The sequence below is a fragment of the Eumetopias jubatus genome, unplaced genomic scaffold, assembly GCF_037043125.1.
Source record: "Eumetopias jubatus isolate StellerSeaLion01/CBP00866 unplaced genomic scaffold, mEumJub1_p1.0 scaffold_4, whole genome shotgun sequence".
Classification (NCBI taxonomy): Eukaryota; Metazoa; Chordata; class Mammalia; order Carnivora; family Otariidae; genus Eumetopias; species Eumetopias jubatus.
This window is the reverse complement of record NW_028274810.1, coordinates 181,554,717-181,575,042: the sequence shown is the minus strand read 5'-3', so window position 1 is coordinate 181,575,042 and position 20,326 is coordinate 181,554,717. Positions and strand designations below refer to the sequence as shown.

Sequence of the window (20,326 nt, the reverse complement as noted above, 5' to 3'; positions counted from 1 at the left end):
GTTTTTCTTTCTCTCCTATTTGATACTGAGAGCTGACCCTGTCGTTCTGACCTTTTTCATCTTGTTCTGAAGAAATTATCTCATTATCTATTCAACTAAATTTCTCATCACTTTTGTTCCTTTTTCTGGGGCATCACTTATGTGGACATTAGTCTTTCATAACTATTTCCTGGTGCTTTTTCTCTTTCTTTTTCTTCTGGGAGATCTGGTCTTCCATCTAGCTCATTCTTCAGGTATACATGTTCTATTATCTATCTCATCTATTGTGTTTTTTAGTTCAACTATTCTTTAAACTTAATATTTCTATACTGTTTTTTGTTTTCTTCTTTTACACTCTAAATCTCTTACTGTTATTTTAAGAACTTTAAATTCCTAATCTGGTCTATCCTTTTTGAATTTCATATAATTTAGAATCCATTTTGTTTTTCTTCCGTGAAATACTTTTCATCCTCAAATATCTTGTCTTACTGTGTATTGGCTATTCTCAAGTAATGCAGAAGAAGACAGGCTGTGCTTTAGGGTCCCTGGGGACCCTTGTAAAAACTGTAACAGCCCCACCTCAGAAATTGATCTAACCAGTTTTTTAAAGCTGCCGGATCATTCTAATGTGCAGCCTGGGTTGAGAACCACTGCTGCAGTCTGTGTTAGGCCCAGTGATAACCTCAAGGGATGAAAGTGGGTAAGCTGTGGGGTTGCCAGCCCAGGTCCCACAAGACTACAGGTGTCACCGCACACCATCTCAGGACACAACTCCTCACCTTTGAGGAGGAGCTGGACAAAAGCAGATGTAAAGACTGTACGCTTTAATCTTCTAGTGTCATTCATCAGCTCACTGGTGTGGAGAGGGAAGAGTGAGACAGTGGATATCGGGGATTAGTTCCCACCTGTTGCTCTCAGCTCTTCACAGCAGGATTTCTTTTCAGACTGCCCTACCTTTACTCCTGAACATAGACCAGCATTCCCAGTTCCTGTGAGTGAGGCAGCATACCCCAAATGCAGGGTGATTGGGAGGGAGCACCAAGAGCAGAATTTCTTTTATTTTTCTTTTAATTCATTTTAGAGCGAGAACACAGGCAGGGAGAGAGAGAGAGAGAATCTCAAGCAGACTCCTCTCTGAATGCAGAACCTGATGCGGGACTCAATTCATGACCCTGAGATCATGACCTGAGCCAAAATCAAGAGTTGGCTGCTTAACCAACTGAGCCACTCAGATGCCCTGAGAGCAGAATTTCTAAGTTCTTATTTTCTTTCTTCCTGTCTTAGCTTCTCACAAGCACAAACACTTCCCTCCTGCCCTAGGCAGAGGCACTCCCCTCCATCCTGCACACATACATTCAGACCATCCTGGGTCTCCAGAGATTTCTTTTGTTTGGTTTCCCTCTGTTGTGTCAGCATCTTCCTAGGGCTTTGGTCATGGGGACATAAGTAACAATGCAACCTTCTCATTAAAAAGGTAGAGATTAAATGTTCTGGCTCTCTCATTGTGATGACCTCAGGAAAGGCTCTAATGATCTAGAATGTAAACTGGACTTTAAAGAAGCTTTGATTGTAGGAGTTGAGAAGGTGGCAAGAGCACCAATGACATGAAAGTGAGCATATGTGAATAATGTTCAGTTAATGGGCTCAAAACGAGAGAGAAATTAAGAGTCTAACAGACCTAGTTGAGTCTCAGCCCTGCCACTTACTAGCTGTCTGGCGACAGTTCTGAGGCATAAATGAGTATGTGGATACTCAGTACGTCTAGCCCATAAACTCTCAATAAAGTCCTGTGTATGTGACTTTGAAGAGCCTGTTATAAAGTTTTTGTGAGAAGAATGTAAATGTTAGTAACACTTTGAAGAGGGCCAGAATGGAAAGATGACATCTTTTCTCTAGAGGATAGAATAGAAGGTTTTATATTTATAAAATGATAGAATCCCAGATAATATTTTTCTTTTTCTCTTATCAGAAACATATACTCGCTTGAAAGGACATATTCTTGTATCAGTTTGTCACACTCTCCCGATCTTGGCTTATTTCCTTGGTCTTTGGGACACTGGCTCTCAGCTCGGGCTACTAATTGGAATTGTCTGAGGGGCTTTTTTTTAAATTGTGGTAAGACACACATAACAAAACATGCAGTTTAGTGGCGTTACATATATTCACATTGTTGTGCAAGCATCCCCACCATCCTTCTCAGAACTTCTTCATCTTCCCATGCTGAAACTCTCTACTTTGAAACTCTGTACTTTTAAACACTGACTCCCCATTAACTGGCCACCACCATTCCATGATCTCAATGAATTTGACTATTCTAGGAACCTCAAATAAGTAGAATCTTACAGCATTTGTCCTTTTTTATCTAGCTGTTTTCACTGAGTGTAACATCCTAAAAGTTCATTCATGTTTGAACATGTGTCAGAATTTCCTTCCTTTTTAAAGCTGAGTAATATTCCATTGTATGTATATGCTACCTTTTGTTTATCCATTCATCCATGGACATTTTGGGTTATTTTCACCTTCTGGCTGATGTGAATAATGCTGCTATGGGCGCACAGTATCTATTCCTGCTTTCAGTTCTTTTGGTTATATAGCCAGAAGCGAAACTGCTGAATCATAGAGTAATTCTCCTTAAGTTTCTTGAGGACCCACATTTTACATTCCTACCAGCAGTTCTTTAAGAGTTGCAGTTTCTCCACATTCTCAGTTTCTCCACATTCTCGCTAACATTTGTTTTTTGTTTGTTGTTATTTTGTAATAATAGCCATCCTAATGGGTATGAAATGGTATCTCATTGTAGTTTTGGTTTGCATTTCCCTGATGACTAGTGATGTTGACCATCTATTCACATACGTATATTCTGGATATTAATCCTTTATCAGTATATGCTTTGCCCATATTTTTCCCCATTCCATGGGTTGCCTTTTTACTATCTTCTATTTTTTATATCAAATTTGATATTAAGCCATACCTCCTACTCATGTAACTCCGACCTGCATCCTAGACTCCAGATAGGGTTGAGCCTGTTGATTCCATAATTCTTATTTGCCTATGTAAATATTATGCTCTATAACTAGTCTCATAAGAGGTTTTATGTTCCTTGTATTAAATATTAGATGGGCTCACTTTGATACTTGAATGACAATAGGAAATTTACTACTTATTGCGAAGTTACAATGAGTACATTTTTTCTAGTTAACACTTGCCCAAGGAGGAAGTTAACTTTTTTCTTTAACTTGTGTTTTTGGTTTACTTCAAAAACCTGCTAGAATCACGGTTGGTGATTTTACATCTTCTACCTGTAGAGGGAGTAATGACACTGAAGAATAATAAAAGTCAAAAAGGAAATGAGATTTCAAATACATTATATTGTTTGGTATTTGGATCAAATTACAGAAGAAAGTCAGAGACCTCTGACTGACTGACAGAGACCAGAGGTCTCTGACTTTTCTTTTTAAAATAAAGAAAATCTATCCATATGTAGGATTTTTAAAATGAGAGGAAACGCAGTACTGCAAGAATGAGAGCTGCGTTACAGAGAAGTCAGCTTTTTTGTTAAGGAACATTTAGAATGTCACAGCGACCTGAACTTACAAATGGGCTGGTTTCCCCAAGTTTATGAGTTGGCTTTTTGAAACTCGGGCTGCATTTTTCCCATAGAAATGTCTATAAAGAACAGTTAATTTTTCATCCAGAAAGATTTATACTCTGGAGAATATTTATATTTGGGGTGACTAAACTGAATATGGGCCCAATACAGATACAGCTTGTCCTGTAGTCTCTCCACGTGGGAGATGAGGCCAGTTGTTTTCTGTATCTAGTAAGATATTTTTCTAGGTCCCTTATTATCTGTCTTTTATTCCCTTTTTCTGTGTTGGGCTTACTCCAGGACACATATTCCCTTGTTACCCAAACTCTCAACTATCCAACTCAACAACTAACTAATTTAGAAAGTCTTTTTGTGCTAGGCTCTTTGGAGGGAAATCACAAGTGAACCTTTGGAACTGATTAGCTTCAGTTCAGAGGGCCCAGGGTATATAGATTTATCTACTGGATACCTGTTTCTTGCTGTGTTTTCTTTCATTTCTTTCCTTTGACAGTCATATAATTGCAGCCAATACTAGCTTTGGATCCATGAGGCATTCCAAATACGGAAAACTTCTGTTTTAAAAAGTAAACATACACAGTATGGATAGAGGTCTCTGAGCAGAGTAGAATGTTTGTATGGCGTCCCTGTGGGCGGAAGTTCAAACCAGAAGGAGCCCTGTCTCCTAGGCAGATACTGGAATGCGGGGAGGAGGGGCTGGGGCTTGGTGTCACCCAGCACCTTATCCTTCTCTCTTAAAATATCTGGACTCAGAAAAGTGATAGCATTTATGCTTTTCAGGTCAGATTAACTTAGAGCTCTTTCCTTTATAATTTGTTTAAACCAGTATAGAAAGCAGGGCAACACTGAGCAGCATTCCTAAGCATTGTGTTGAAAAGTGAACTGAGAGGTGGCCCTATATTGTGTAACTCCTGGCACTTGGCTAGTAGACATGCTCCACTTTCCATGACTTCCCCCACACAGACATCATGGTAACAAGTAGGCCAAGTCCCACCTATTTTATTTCCTGATAAAACAGGAAAATACTTGCAAATTGACCTAATACCAGGTAAAACTTAACCTGCAATTGTTGAAGTTGTATCCTTAAGTATAGAAATTGTGAGATTTAATCAAGAGGGCTCCTCTTTCTGGTGGGCAGAGTTCTTGAAGTTCCCACTGAAACCAGTATGTCATGTCTGGGAAGGGGCAGATTCCCCTAATTAGAGCCGTCATCACACTTCTCATAACTTATTTCATTAGGTAGGTAGCCAGGCAGGGAAGGAGAAGGGAAGGGAAGGAGGACTTATGTATAGGTAACATTTCCAAAACCACATAGAAGAATACAGCTATGCAGTTGAATAATTAAAGCTATTTATAAATATGGAAACTATTAGGAAATATTGTTATTTGGAAAAATATTTTAAATATAATTAAATTCAATTCATTAGCATTTGTTTTTAGCTGAGTACAAGAAAAATTTACCACTAATTTCTTTGCAAATATTATAAGCTATTGTAGTATCTATTTAATAAATGAAAAATTTATTCCAGCCTTACTGTTCTAAATATTAAGAGTGATAAGAAATTTGTGTCAAATTCTTCTAAATGAAATTTCCATAGTAGAAATCTGGTCTAAGGGCAGCACTATCAGATAGCCAAAACTCTGTCCACATGGTAAGTACGACAAAGTCATCCCAAAAGTGGAGGACCCTTAGTCCAGGTGTAGATACCAGAAGCAGGAGAGAATAGCAGGAGGACCAAGACCTGGGTTGGACTTCTGGTACATGTAGGAATAGTAAACTCTAAAACTGTTGAACCTGGAAATAACCAGACTCCGAACACTCAGAAGTACATTCATCCTACAAAGGACCAGTAGTACCCTGCATTTGTACACAACACAAATAATTTTTAATTATAAATGTTTAATAAATGTTTCTTGTCTGGATGGCATACTTAAGAGTTTGGGGCCACCCTGCACGTTTCATTGGATTATCACAGCAGCTAGAGTAGACAAGTCAGGTTATAAACCAGCCTAAAGTTACAGAAGAGTGAACAAGGGAAGTTCAGTGATTTGCCTGGTCATTCTCTTTCACAATGGCAGTGCCTTACTGTCTCCCACTGATAAGGGATTCATTACCAAAAGGAACAGATCCATCTCTTATCACTGAGTTAGCCCACCCTGAAGTTGGGAGCAGTGAATAGAAGTTGAGGTGACAAGAGAAGCAAAGGGAATTATGAAGAATTTCTGCTGAATCAGTTCTGTTCCATTCTTGATTGGTGAGAAAAGCAAAAGAAAGCTAAAAATTCACCACAAACTAGAAGGCACTTGCTGCTGAGCTTTGTCTGCCACAGGTATTGTCTTATCTCGTCTAGTAACTGGTACCCAGGTTCACAGATCACCTCTGTTCCTAGCGAAACCTACTGCTTAGTACATGCGTTGCAGTTAAGGACATAGTTGACCAGCTTCTCATGTTTATTAGCCGGCCCTTCCCTTGTGAAGTTTGCTGTTGGACAATAGAGCAGTGTTGTTCGTTTTTGTACCCTGTATATTCTCATGCTCCACAGGGGCCATGCACCTGGCCTCGTAAGTGGAATTGGAAAGGCACAAATGCTTCTGAACATAAGCTTATATTTCCTTCGCCCCTTTGGGTAAATTTTTTCAGTAAATGATGTAGATAAATAGAAGGATACCACACATAGTGCTGTGAACAAGTCCTGTGCTAACAGCTGAGGACTTCCTGATTCTCTGGTCTGTTGTGCTTTATGTAACTAGTTAAAATTTAAGAACAGTCTTCATGTTTCCAGATTCAGCTTGGAGAACAGGTAAGAAGTAAAGCTTAGTGAACTGATTTTTCGTAGCCTTCTTCTAAGAGACTAATGCAGGTAAACTTTTAATGCCCAGGAGAATTTTTTTTGACATATCCCCACTACCGTCCTGTTGATAATGGTGGCTTTTAAAAATCATACTTCTTTTAATCAACAAGTAAATATTTGAAAAAAAGGAAAACAGGAAATGATATCTGAGAGCCTGAGGTAGCATTCAAATTATCTGAAAAATTATTAGCAAAAAAAAAAATTAAGTTTCATTCACTTAAGAAAAAATTTTTTTAAAGATTTTATTTATTTGACAGAGAGAGACACAGCGAGAGAGGGAACACAAGCAGGGGGAGTGGGAGAGGGAGAAGCAGGCTTCCCGGGGAGCAGGGAGCCCGATGCAGGGCTCAATCCCAGGACCCTGGGACCATGACCCGAGCTGAAGGCAGACACTTAACGACTGAGCCACCCAGGCGCCCAAGATTCATTCACTTAAGCATAAAAATCTCATTTCTGTTTACCACGTGCAGATAGAACTAATCTTAATAAGTTTTGAGTATTGCCTGGTTTTCTACTGATAAAAAATATATCCTTTTATCTCCTGGAGAACCTGTTCATCAGAATATTTTACCCAACTTACTTTGACTTGTGTGTAATTATTAGTTGGATGTCAGAAAAGGAACATGAAGGCGAAAGGAACTGTAGATAAGGTACTTGCCTCTTGGACACTCGGTTTCTAATCACAGCCAGTAATCGTTCAGGTGCTTGCTACTCCAGTCACTAATTGGCAGAAATCCATAGACCCCATAAAAAATACTCTTCATTTTCACCTGATGTAATTTGTGTCTAAGCAAGTTTTTGCATATTGCAGATATAACCACTTCTCCAGTGTAGTAATAGGACTGTTTTTCAGTGCTCTAATTTTTCTGTATCTTTCTTACAATAGAGTGTTCCTGTCCTTGATATTGATTAAATGTTTTCCATTAGGATCCAGTATGGTAGTTATTGTCTCTCATGCAGCTGCCATACATTTTTACTTCAAATCAGTTTGCTTTTGAAAAAAAAGGCAGAAGTGCCTGGCTGGCTCAGTCAGTAGAGAGTGCGACTCTTGATCTCAGGGTTGGTCGTGAGTTCAAGTCCCATGTTGGGTGTAGAGTTTACTTTTAAAAAGAAAGAAAGAAATGCACTTTTGAATGTTTAGTTGGCTCTTAAATCTTCAGTGCCTTTCGTTTTTACTAAACTTACCCCTTTTAGTAAAAATAATAGTTACCCCTTTTCTCCTTTCCCAGTCCCCGAGGAATAACTATTATAAAATCTAGTTGATGAAAGTTCCAGCCTTAGTTCTAGTGCCAATCCAAAATAATTGGGATTTCTTTTGGTAAATCTAGTTAGTATACTTGGGTAATATGCCAAAAACATAGCGTGTAATCCAGAGCCGTTAACCTTTATCTATTTATCTACCTGTGCCTTTCTTTCCCTCCCCTCTGTCTCACCCCCTCTTTTCCTCCTCCTCTCTCTCAATTTATTAAACTTTAAGAAAGGGGAAGGAATCAGATAACATTTTGCCAGTTAAACCTGCTAGTGAAAAATAAAGACAGTTGGAAGTTAATGGCCTTAATTTGGCCTTTTTTTTTTTAAGATTTTTTATTTATTTATTTGACAGAGAGAGACACAGTGAGAGAGGGAACACAAGCGGGGGGAGTGGGAGAGGGAGAAGTAGGCTTCCCGCCAAGCGGCGAGCCCGATGTGGGGCTCGATCCCAGGACCCTGGGATCATGACCTGAGCCGAAGGCAGACGCTTAACGACTGAGCCACCCAGGTGCCCCATTTGATTGAAGCAAAGCATTACTGATTTGAACTACATAACCTTATAGTCTTTCAACTCCCTAATGCTAACCTTTAAAAGTACAAAAAGGCTAAAGTTAGAAATTGTTTTTAATTAGAATATGTGAAAGTAACATATTAAGTGTTGTGTTTTTTTTAATTTTCTCTCTAAACACTGAATAGAAACAAGTTTTCTCACTGTATTTTCACATAGATTCACCTTTTCCTCCAATATCAGTAATGGTGCACACATGTTTTATTTGTCTGTCATCTGACTCTCTTAGCCTTCATGAAGGCAGAGATTATTTTGTTTTTGCTGCACTCCACTGCCTGGGACAAAAACCTCTAAGCGCTCAGTAAACAGTTGTTGAATAAAATAATAATTCATTAACTATTTTGCAACAGACCTGGAAAAACCCGCACACGTTGAGGAGGACATCTCCACTCCTTTATCCAAAGCACCCAAGTCCAGGCAACCCTCTAAAAGGTGGGAGAAAGGGAAAAGAAAGTACCCCACCTTCTCAGAGATTTGTTTTAAAATTATTCTATTTATGGCTCACAAAATACACTATTTAGGGAAATAGGTAGTATTCCTATTTTTCAGATCTTTCTAAATTGATGGTCGAACTGGTATTAAAATTTGCCTCTGACTTTGCTTTTGGTTTTCTGCTAGACCTATCCTAGCAGATTTTTGCTATGGTTTCAGCTCTGCTTTGGTTCTCTTAACCTGCCCTCCTCTCTCCTCCCCAACCAACACTATTCCCCCAGAGAAAACTTCAGCTTTTGCTGCCAATGCTGCTTCCTCTAAGTAAACCACTATTTAAAGGAACAGGAGAAATACTTCACCTGAGTTACATCTAACTCCTAGAAAAATTACTGTGAAATAATTATATTTTAGATGTACCAGTCAGAATGCCTTTTATTGGTAAAGACAAAATTTTTCATTTTGCCCTTCCTTATGAAAAATCAGACTGGCAGGGGCACCTGGCTGGCTCAGGCAGTGGAGCGTATGACTCTTGGTCTTGGGGTCGTGAGTTCAAGCCCCACGTTGGGTGTAGAGCTACTTAAAAAAGGAAAAAAAAAATCAAGCTGGCATAAAGATACCAAAACAGAAAATAAAACAATTATTCCTATAATTGCCACTCTGAGACTAGTTGAATACTTTTAATTTCTAAAATTTTACTTTAATATATTCCTTATTAGTGAATAGTGGATACACATGTGCTTTTTATCATTATGACAGATACTGTGTTTGACTCCAGTTGTCAGCTATTGCTATTGATGAAAACAGCCATCTCTTTGTGTCCCTCTTGGAGATGGGGGTTGATATTGACATTGCTGCTGGTTTAGTGGGACAGCTTCTTTTAGAATGACCTGTGGTTTCTTCCCTATTTCTGTATCTGTGACTTTTTTCTAAGAGGAAGTTGAAATGCTTTAAAATACATACTCATTGGTGATGCACAGTAAATCTTCCCTTCAGCCAGATGCTGGTGTGGCATGTGTAATACCACTGAGATTAGATTTCTCAACCTCAAAACCAAATTAAACCAACAGCACCTCTCTTCACAAAATAAACAGTTTTGCCAGTTATGATCACAATGAATTACAGAAACTACTTGTCTTGGGGCCCCTGGGTGGCTCATTTGGTAAAGCATCTTACTCTTGATTTCAGCTCAAGTCATGATCTTCAGGGTCATGAGATCGAACCCTATAGAGCCCGTTTAAGATTCTCTCTCCCCCTCTTCCCCTCCCCCCTCCCCCACCCCTTCTCTCTCTCTCTCTCTCTCTCTCTCTCTCTCTCTCAAAAAGAAAAAAGAAACTACATGTCTCCTTTTTGTTGTCTAACATTTTGGGTATCCCTTTTTCCATCGCTGCATGTGTTCAGTTATCAGACTCCCGGGGTTTTCCTGATGCAGTGCCCTTCGCCATAATCGTTCTCACTGCTACCATGATGAAGTTTATCTCTAGTATATAATCATGGGTTTAGAAGGTAACACTTGCTAGTTAATAGACCTGAGAGGTCACATGAAAAGCTGTTAGACAAAAACAAAACTTTATCTGTATGAGAACTTAGGGGAAAGCATTGCAGTTTGAAGCATCTGTGTGTTTTTGTTTGGTTTTGTTTTTTTTTTAAGGTTTTATTTATTTGACAGAGAGAGCACAAGCAGGGGGAGCGGCAGGGAGAGGGAGAAGCAGGCTCCCTGTTGAGCAAAGAGCCCGATGTGGGGCTCGATCCCAGGACCCTGAGCTCGTGACCTGAGCTGAAGGCAGACGCTTAACTGACTAAGCCACCCAGGCGCCCCTTGAAGCATTCTTTTGATATTAACTCTGTGGAGTTGAAAAGGGGGTGATGCTTTTAGATTCCTAATTAAGGTTTAAGGTTAAAGGTCGGTCAGGTCACCCGGGTGGCACAGTCAGTTAAGCATCCGACTCTTGGTTTCAACTCAGGTCGTGATCTCAGGACTGAGCGTTCAAGCCCCACACCCCGCACCGGGCTGTGCGCTCAGCACGCAGTCTGCTTAAGACTCTCTCTCCCTCTGCTCCTCCCCTCCGCTCTCTCTTTCTCTCTCTCTCTAAAATAATTCTTAAAAAAAGTCACTGTAGTCTAGTAGACTTCAAGAAGTAGGGGGACCTAAAAATAAACACACAGGAGCAGCAGATGAAGGAAGTGGTTCTGGTCAGGACAACAGTACAAGAGTCAGGGAAGGAAGAAGGACATAGTAGAGACTAGAACTCTCACAGGAGGGTGGGGTCAAGTCCGTCTTCTCTTTGATGCATTGCTAGCATCGTGTAGCAGGTGCTCGTAAGTAATGTTGCATGAGTGAGGCAGTAAGGTGAAGAGAACAGAAGTTTTCAGGGAAGAGAGTTATTCTTTATAAGTTTCTATCTTAATAAATAAAACTGATATTTGGGAAGAATATGTTCATTTTCTCTTCCTCTGAGTTCTTTAGCTTCTGGCATTGGAGAGATTAGGCCCTGCACAAATAACATAGCACGATAGTCTTACCCATATTATTGGGAAGAAGTATTTCTGCCACCAAATACTGCATAAATATTTGCTTGCCTGCCTAGAAAGTAACAGTGAACATTTGAGGTGCCTCATTATTTTGAAAAACTTAAATGAAAAGCCAGAGGCTTATTATTTGATAAAGCATATAAATAAAATACTTATTTTGAAATCATGTTTATGTTATGTGTGACTTTCTTCCTTTCCTTTTTTTAGGTGGCGTCCTTAGCTGGGCCTGGAGGGCAAGTGGAAATAGAACAAAACTTTCTTAATAATAAATTGAAGACAATCACTGCTTATTTTGGGGACCTGATTCGAAGATCAGCCTCTGAATCGTAACTGTGAGGTGGTACAAAGACAAAGTTCATGTGTGGTCAGAACACTATTCAGATGAGACCCTTGGGATTTCTTTCTATATTCACTAATATTTTGTACCCATGATCTTATATCACCATATGAAATGGAAACTTACAGTAGATTAAGGAATATTAATGAAGTACTTTGACGTCTTTGGATAATATTAACTCTGTACATTATACATAAGGATAGTAAGTAACTGAAATGGAAAAGGTAGTTTTTTCCCTGTGCTTACTGTCAGACAATGTGTATATATGTACGTGTGTGTTTCTGGTTTTTTTTATAATTGCATATGTTTTGGTTTAACATCTTTGTGTGTGTGTGTGTGTGTGTGTGTATGTGTAAAAAACAATTACTGTGTTTTTTCTAACAGAGAGATAAAAGAAAACAATGAATGAGCCATAGTCTATCTGCCCATTTGACCCCTGCTGAAATAATGTTAAACCTTAAAGGATAGAAACATAAAACAGTACAGAAGGGTACAAAATAAAAAGTAGAACTCTTCTACCCCCTGGCCCTACTCTTTATTCATTTATTTAAAGATAACTACAGCCAACAGTATTTTATAATTCCTTTAGAAGACAGAAACGGAATTGCAGTATACTTTAATATACTTTTTTCCTTCTCATTCATGCACTGTTCAATACTCCGTTTTTTTTACTTAATCTTTTTTTAAACTATGTACATTTTACAAATATATCTCGAAGACCTTCCCTTGTCCTTACATACACAGAGATCCACCTCATACCTTTCATGGCTATCTTCTAGATGGAATGCACTATAATTAATTTAACCAGTCCCCTGCTGATGGACACTTAAGCTGTTTTCAGTTTTTCGCAACTATTAACTATTGTGGGCATCATCAGGCATTTTAATTTTGTTATCTCACATGTCAGAAAAATGGTGTCTTACTGTTTGTATGTATTCCTTAATTATGAATGAGATTTGAGCATATTTTCATATATATTGGTCTTAAAATAGTTTTCCCCTTTTAAACTGACTGTTCCTATCTTTCATCAATTTTTCTTTTGGATTATTACCTTTTTCTTATTAATATGCATGAATTCTTCATGAATTAAAGAGCCCTTTGGCTTCAGTAGATGTTCCAAATACATTTTTCCAGTTTGTTATTGGCCTTTGCTTGTTTTGTGACTTTTTTTATTTGCCATACATAAGTTTTTAAGTTTTTATGTAGTCAGACTTATCAATCAGTCTTTTTCTCCGTTGCTTCTGGGTGTATGGTTTTTTGAAAGATCTTTTGCATTCCCAGAATACACACACATCTGTCCAAGCTTTTTTCTAGAATTTTACTGTTTTTGTGTCTTTGCTTCATTTGGAATTTGCTTTTTAACATCCTTTTATTTTATAAAGTTGGTGGGTTTTTTTTATTTCAATTACAAAAACAATATGAAATATATTTTGTAACATTGAGATTTATATTCTTTTTCTATTAAAATGACAATGAAAGGAAGAATGTGTGTTGCTTAATTATTCATCTAAAAATGTGTGTTCAGTTCATTTTACAAGTAGATAAAAAGACAGGGACATAGGACTCTGGCTATCAGGGATCTGGGACCTTTATCTTTTCATAATGTGAGCATGTTAAACATTAAACAAAACATGGTTTGGGCTTGGATGGAGCTGGAGGAATTGAAATAAATTGGGGGAATTTCCAGTAAATACTGGAAAGAATAACTTAAATAAAAACAACTTTGTTGGAGAATGGAGAAGCAGCACTAACTTCTGTCTCTTCAAACTTTACAATGTGTGCCCGATTGTCCTGCACTATAGAAGCAAGAGAGCCAGTCATGAAGGGTTAATTTTTTATTGATTTGCAACATCAAAATCTGTCAGGGTTCTTTGTTTTTATACTTCATCATCATGGAACATTAGTGTATGTATCATAAATTGGTCATCATTTTTAAATTAATGGTAGCATTGGTCATAAGCATGTGGCCTCTAGAACTAGAACATGACTTGACTTAGCCACTGAGGTAGGAAGTGGAGGAATAAAAACAGATTTCCAAAATCACCACTTGTTTTTTAGTTTGTGTCCCTTAACCTTTCATGCATACCTTTTTTTCCACAATTCCTTTTCTTATTTATATATTGTTAATATTAAAACTAGTTTATCTTTCTGAGCGTACATAACCTTCTATGGGTAGAAAAGGAAACCTAACCAAGATTAAAATATTTCTCCACGAATCACACAGAGATATAACATTTGTAGACTTGTTCATGGATTATTAGTGCTTAAAAGAACTTTATTGTGCAGCTCCTGTGTTCAAATAAAATCTTACCAAACAGCCAAATACGTAAAATGGATAAAAAGTAAAGCTGCTGGAGCTGCTTCGGATAAGACAGAAGTGAGGAAGTGAGCAGCCCTTGTTCTAATCCAGCTCTTTTTTCTTTTGTTATATTGCAAAACTTCTTAAAAGACATTTTTGTAAAAAATGAGTATGTATTGTCAATTTCAACACAAAGTGAACAACTCAAAAAGTGACACCCCAAACCTCACCTTCTGTCTGGGGCGCTTCCTCTCCACCTCCTCTCCCACATTTCCATTCCACTTCCCAAAGTCCACCATCGCCAGCACCTCGATATGTGTGCAAGACATTTCCCTAACTAATAAACACACACACAGTGGGATGGGATGGCATGGGATTATATGATTTTGACACCTGACTTTGTTTTTCATTTAATATGCCTTACAAATTTTTCCACATGAATACATACACATTTGCACTATCATATTTAACCGTCACATAGTATAGATCTGAGAATTTCTTTAACCATTACCCCACTATGAACATTTAAATTGTTCCCAATTTTTGCAAGGGCAGATGATACTGCAGAGTATATTTCTAAGTAGGGTAGGATCCTAGAAGTGAAATTTTTAGGTTAAAAGTCATGCTTATCTTTATATTTAGTCAAGTTGTCAAGTTGCCCTAGAAAACTATATATTCTCCCTAACTATGCATAAAAGGGGCCACTTTTCCCCAGACTCTCAAAAACATGGCATGTTTTCACTTCTTATTGTTACCAAATTAATCAACAAACAATAAAGTTATCTTAATTGGCATGTCCTGATTACTAGTGAGGGATGAGCAGTTTTTCATATATATAATTATTCAAATGCATGTGTTGTTAGGCATCTAATTTTTTCACCATTTTCTAGTAAATGAACTAAACTTTCTCCATTAATTTGAAATCTAGTGTGTGTGTGTGTGTGTGTGTACTTCTGTGTCTGGAATTCTTTTTGTTCATCAATCACTTGTCCATTCCTGTGCCATATGTTTTGATTACTGTAGTTTTCATTGTACATGTTAATAGTTGGAAATACCGCCATCATTAGTCTTTCAGATTTTTCTTGGCTCTTCCTGAGCATTTTTTACCTTTTCAGGTGAGCTTGAATTTGTCGGTTCTATTTTTAAAATCTTTAGGATTTTAAATTTTCAGTTGAGGAAGAATGATGTCATCACAGCATTGAATCTTTCTATCCAAAGACTTAAAATGTATGTCCCTTTCTGATCTTCTGTGTCTTTCTGTAAAGCCTTCATTATTTTAGTTGTATAAATCTTGCAATTTTTTTTGCCAAGCCTATTGCTTGGTATTTCACACTTACTGTTTGATTTTAAATGGGGATCTTTTTGTTGTTACTATTTCCTACTGGGTGTATTGTTTGCATGTAACAATGCTTTTACTTTCTTACATCCAGTCACCTCACTGAACTCTTTTTAATAGTTCTATTATTAACTGATTTACTTTGATTTTCTAAATCGGCAGTCATGACATCCCTGTAAAAGTTTTTCTCTTTGACAGTATGTATGCCTTTTAATTCTTATTCTTCTCTTATTATATTAGTTAGAACTGCCAGGAATGTTATGCTAATGTTACTTACTCCTTGCTTTTTATTTTGCAATGAAAAGTTAGAAGCATTTCTGTTAAATATTAGAGCTTGCCTTTAAAATTAGAGATAGTACTTTATCCTACAGGGTTTTTTGTCCTTATTTAATCTAATAACGTACTAAATTGCTCTTAAAATTTCAAATTATTCAACCATATGGGCCTTTATCACTAAATCCTACTTTATTATAATGTATTATTTTAGTCCACTACTGGATTTCACTTGGTAAGTTTACTCTGTTTATGTTTGGGTTTTGTGCACCTTACCTGGTTTTGGTATCAGAGTTAGACTATTCTGGCAGAATGCTTTGGAAATGCCTCCATTTTCTTCTGAATCCTAAATAACATTAGCATTGTTGGTCCATTGAACCCTTGGTTAGAACTCCAGGAAAACTGGGCCTGATACTTTTTCAAGAAAGATTTTCATTGTAGCATTTTTTTAAATCCTCTTTTGAGTTTTTTTAATTCTTTCATAAGTTTTTTTTAATAACTTATAATTTCCTAGGAAATATCCTTTCACTTAGATTTTGGTTTATTGATATAAAGTTAGTACATTATCTTATGGTATCTACTTGCTTTGTTTAACTTTTTTATAATTTCTGTCATAAAAAGATTGAAAAACTAGCCTAAAAAATTTTTGTGTGTGGAGCACCTGGGTTAAGTGTCTGCCTTCAGCTCAGGTCATGATTCCAGGGTCCTGGGATTGAGCCCTGCATTGGGCTCCTTGCTCAGCGGGGAGCCTGCTTCTCCCTCTCCCTCTGCCTGCCACACCCCCTGCTTGTGCTCTCTCTCTGTCAAATAAAATCTTTAAAAAAATTTTTTTGTGTGTACAGCTCACTCATTTTCCAAATGTTAATGTCTTATCTCAAGCTACTACTCAGAAGTAGGCCTGGGCAAATTCTGGAGACAATAGCAGAGGGTCTAAGAGAAAACATGAAATGCTCCCCAAGCCCTCATCTGCCTGGATCACAGCCTAACCAGACAGAAGCAAGACTTGAGTCAGGCCAGGGCTGCCCAGACTTCAGGTAGTTGTCTGCTACCATCGTAACATCGCCATGTCTGTGTCCATGTGTAGGGTTTAGTTTTTTTTTAACTCAGGTAATTTTTTTAAACTTAAAATATATATGAAAATTTCAAATACTATCATAAATGAAAAATCACTCTCCCTTTTAATATTTGTATACTAAGATAAAAAATGTTCATCCATTTACTACCTAAAACAATGCTAGATACCACACTTTGAGAAACAGTGGGATGGATGGCAAATGAAAAGATCCACACTGTCCCCTCAAGGAGCTGAGAAGTATGACACGATGCCCTGTGTACCATGAAAAGGCTGCCTTTTGAACAGCGTGATAAGTTATCACAGGTTAACAAATCGGGACAAGATGCTCCAAGAATGGAAACAGCATTTAGAAGGCACAAAGGCAAAAGCATACAGAGTCTATTTGGGCATCAATAAATGTTAAACCCATGGTGAAGTTGCTGAAGAGTAAGCATGCTGCCCTATGCTGTGCTAAAGAGTACCCACTACATCCTGAACACAGTGTAGCATTTTTTTAATCAACACATTAAATAAAATCCGCTGGAGGGTCTACCAGCTACTGCAGTTTCCAAGTAGTGAGACCTGTAAATGGTATTTCAAGAAAGCTGCAACAACTAGAATATTAGATGAAAACATGTAAAATGTCTATTGGTGGCAGAGCACAGTTACTGCTAGGAGCCTGTTTTTATGTTTGCCATGCACGTTCACAGACTGCCTGAGTTCTACCCCTGATCCCTGTGGGGGCCACAGACTCCAGATGAAGAGAGCTCTCTGACTCAGGAATTAGCCTGACCGGAAGTCAGAGGCAAGGGAGGTAAGGGAGGAGGCCCTCACCCACATCAGTGATGTGTGTGCGGCAGGGAGGACCGAAGGCAGAGGCAGATCTGAGAGAGGTTTAAGAGATAGAGCTCGCACCAGAGAGGCAAGTTAGTGTCAGCCCCGTGGGCAATTCGTTATTTTCCTTAGGAGACACTCAGTTCCTGGAGACTCTGTAAGATAAAACTTTCTGCAAGAGAAGAGTGGGTTCATTCTCCAGCTTTGAATGGGGAAGGCATTCTGTAATTAAGCAAGATGCCCTGTGGAAATAGTGGAGTGTTAATGGTGATCATCTAGCTCACATGAGCCACAAACGTAATTTTAAATTTTCTAGTGGCCACATTTAAAGGTAGAAATAAACAGGTGAAATTAATAATATATTTAACTGTTGAAAATATTGTCATTTCAACATGTAAATGATATAAACCCTTATTAATGAGATATTTTACTTTCTCACTAAGTTTCTGGTATCCGGTGTGTATTTTAAACTTAATGGTACATTTCATTGGTACCAGCTACACTTTTTTTTTTTAAGATTTTATTTATTTATTTGACAAAGCGAGAGAGAGTGAGAGCAGGAACATAAGCAGGGGGAGTGGGAGAGGGAGAAGCAGGCTTCCAGCCTTGCAGGGAGCCCAATGTGGGACTCGATCCCAGGACCCTGGCATCATGACCTGAGCTGAAGGCAGACACAACTGACTGAGCCACCCAGGCACCCCATCCAGGTACACTTCTTGTATTCAGTACCTACATGGGGCCAGTTGCTGGTGGCTTCTGTTCAGATCGTGTGGATCTAGATTTCTGGAGAATAAAAAAGAACACTTTCACTTGGAGGCTTTGGTATCTAGTAATTAAAACTCAAATGCTTAGGAATTCTGATTTCATCCCCAGCTGAAAGACATAGTAATTTAAGCTGGAAAAGGAAATGACCAGATTTGCATTTTATAACATAGGTTGAAATAGTGTGCACAGGTCTTCCTCCTTCCAACTAGAAATATGGAGATTCTTTTACAGTATTTCAAATAAGAGCTTAGGAAGTCCTACATTAAGGTTATGATAGTTTAATTGTCCCAAATGAAGTATAATCATGATTTTAATCCTTTAAGTAATTAGCAATAATATAACAGATTAAACATAGTGAACATAACATGCTGAAGGTTTTTGTTGTAACTGCCACAGTGACTTGCCTCTGAGCCTAGACTGAATATGGATCTTGGATGAATTTGCTTTAATTCTTTTAGGCCTGACAGCCTCTCTCTGGGAGCCGATGAAGAGCTCGGGCTCCAGGAGAACTCTGGGGAATTGGCCATTCTGAGGAATCCCTTTTCAACCTGCACCACAGCAAGAGACAGAAGAAGCATTTTACTCTTAAGTTTTAAGACCTATGCTCCCTTTATTCAAATTCATTTCTTTAAATTACCTTTCTAGTAAGTAAATAGAAAAAAAAGCATCTAAACATTAATGTACATGAGGAAATAAAAACTGTATGCAAACAAGAAATGTACTTCTCCCTGATAATCATTTATTAAACAAATAAGTATGCCAGGCACTGCTAGACACTGGGAACTCACAATCCCAGTTAAAACAACCTTTAGATAGATACCAGATTTTATCTCATCAGTTAGCAATTTAAAAGTAGCATCCCATGCTAGCTTGTTACGATAAATAATTCACTCATTCAGTAGTTGTTCATCATTAGTGCCTTTTGCAAAAGCAATGGAATGGAATCCGAGATAGCTCAAAGTCCTTTAGCGCTCACTGTCAACCCAAGCTGGTGGCTACAACTTGAGAATTTAAGTTCCAACAGGTACCTCTAGTTCCAAATACGCAGTTTCTTGTCTTGTGTCCCTCGGGTCTAACGGCTTATCCCTGGATTCTGTATCTCCTACTGGGCCTTACACACTGATGCATTGATTGGCCTCACGGTTCTTCCTTTCCATTTCACCTCTAGACGTGATCTTGGTCCATCCTGGCCTCTTCATCTTCAGCCCTCAGTCTAGTCTGAATATACTCCCTCTGTCACTTACCTGACTCCTGGGGATCTGCCCTATAGAAATAAACACTTGAAAGGGGGAGGAAATAAAGACATACATGAAGATGTTCATTGCATAGAAGGAAAAATTTGAGAACAACCCAAATATTCCCTAAAGATGAATGGTTATTTACACTGAGACTATTAAGACTATGAAAGCACATAAATGCATTTACAGCTCAAGAGAATCTCCACGGTATATCCTCTAACAAAAAATAGTGCCCTTTGAGGCCCCCTTCTTAGGTCTCGCTACTCCCTCTCCATTGATCAACTTATAACTCTTTTTTTTTTTTTTTTTTTTTTATTTGAGAGAGAGAATGAGAGATAGCACGAGAGGGAAGAGGGTCAGAGGGAGAAGCAGACTCCCCGCTGAGCGGGGAGCCCGATGCGGGACTCGATCCCGGGACTCCAGGATCATGACCTGAGCCGAAGGCAGCGGCTTAACCAACTGAGCCACCCAGGTGCCCTCAACTTATAACTCTTTAATGGCTATTCCATCCAAGAGAAAACCCTGAGTATCACTCCTGAACCCTCCCTCATGCTGCCCTCATAATAAAGCTCGAATGCCTTTCCATGGCTGGCATGACCAGCCCACTCCTGCTCGTCTCCCAGCCACACCACCCAGTCTCCCCTCATCCTACCATCCAGCCCTGATCCTACTGTTCAGTTCCAGCTTTTGCACAGGCCATTCCCTTGGCTAGGACATTCCCCCACACTGTAGTCATCTGCGCCTAGCTCTCTGAGCTCAGAGGCCTTCCTTATCACTCCCTTACCTTCCAGTGCCTTCTTGCCAACTCTATGGATCAGTGCCTTCTCTGAGTTCCTGTGACTCTCTGCCCTACTCACCTGCAGATCCCTCATCCTCGGACAGATTTTGGACCGCTTCTTTGAGTTGAAGCATTGAGCAGAAAACCCCTGCTAAAATGTAAAAAAAAAAACCCTGTATTAATCACAGTCTTTT

At 38.6% G+C, this 20,326-nt stretch overlaps 1 protein-coding gene across 2 annotated transcripts in view; it reads left to right on the top strand.

Annotated features, from left to right (window-relative positions):
* TGS1 (trimethylguanosine synthase 1) overlaps nt 1-16,261 on the top strand; it is a 44,095-nt gene extending 27,834 nt beyond the window's left edge. For both annotated transcript variants that reach the window (XM_028118989.2, XM_028118987.2), the window contains exon 13: nt 11,426-16,261. In XM_028118989.2, coding sequence (XP_027974790.1) covers nt 11,426-11,548 — 123 coding nt within the window. In that variant the 3' untranslated portion in view covers nt 11,549-16,261. The remainder of the gene's footprint in view (nt 1-11,425) is intronic.
* Nucleotides 16,262-20,326: the final 4,065 nt, after the last annotated feature.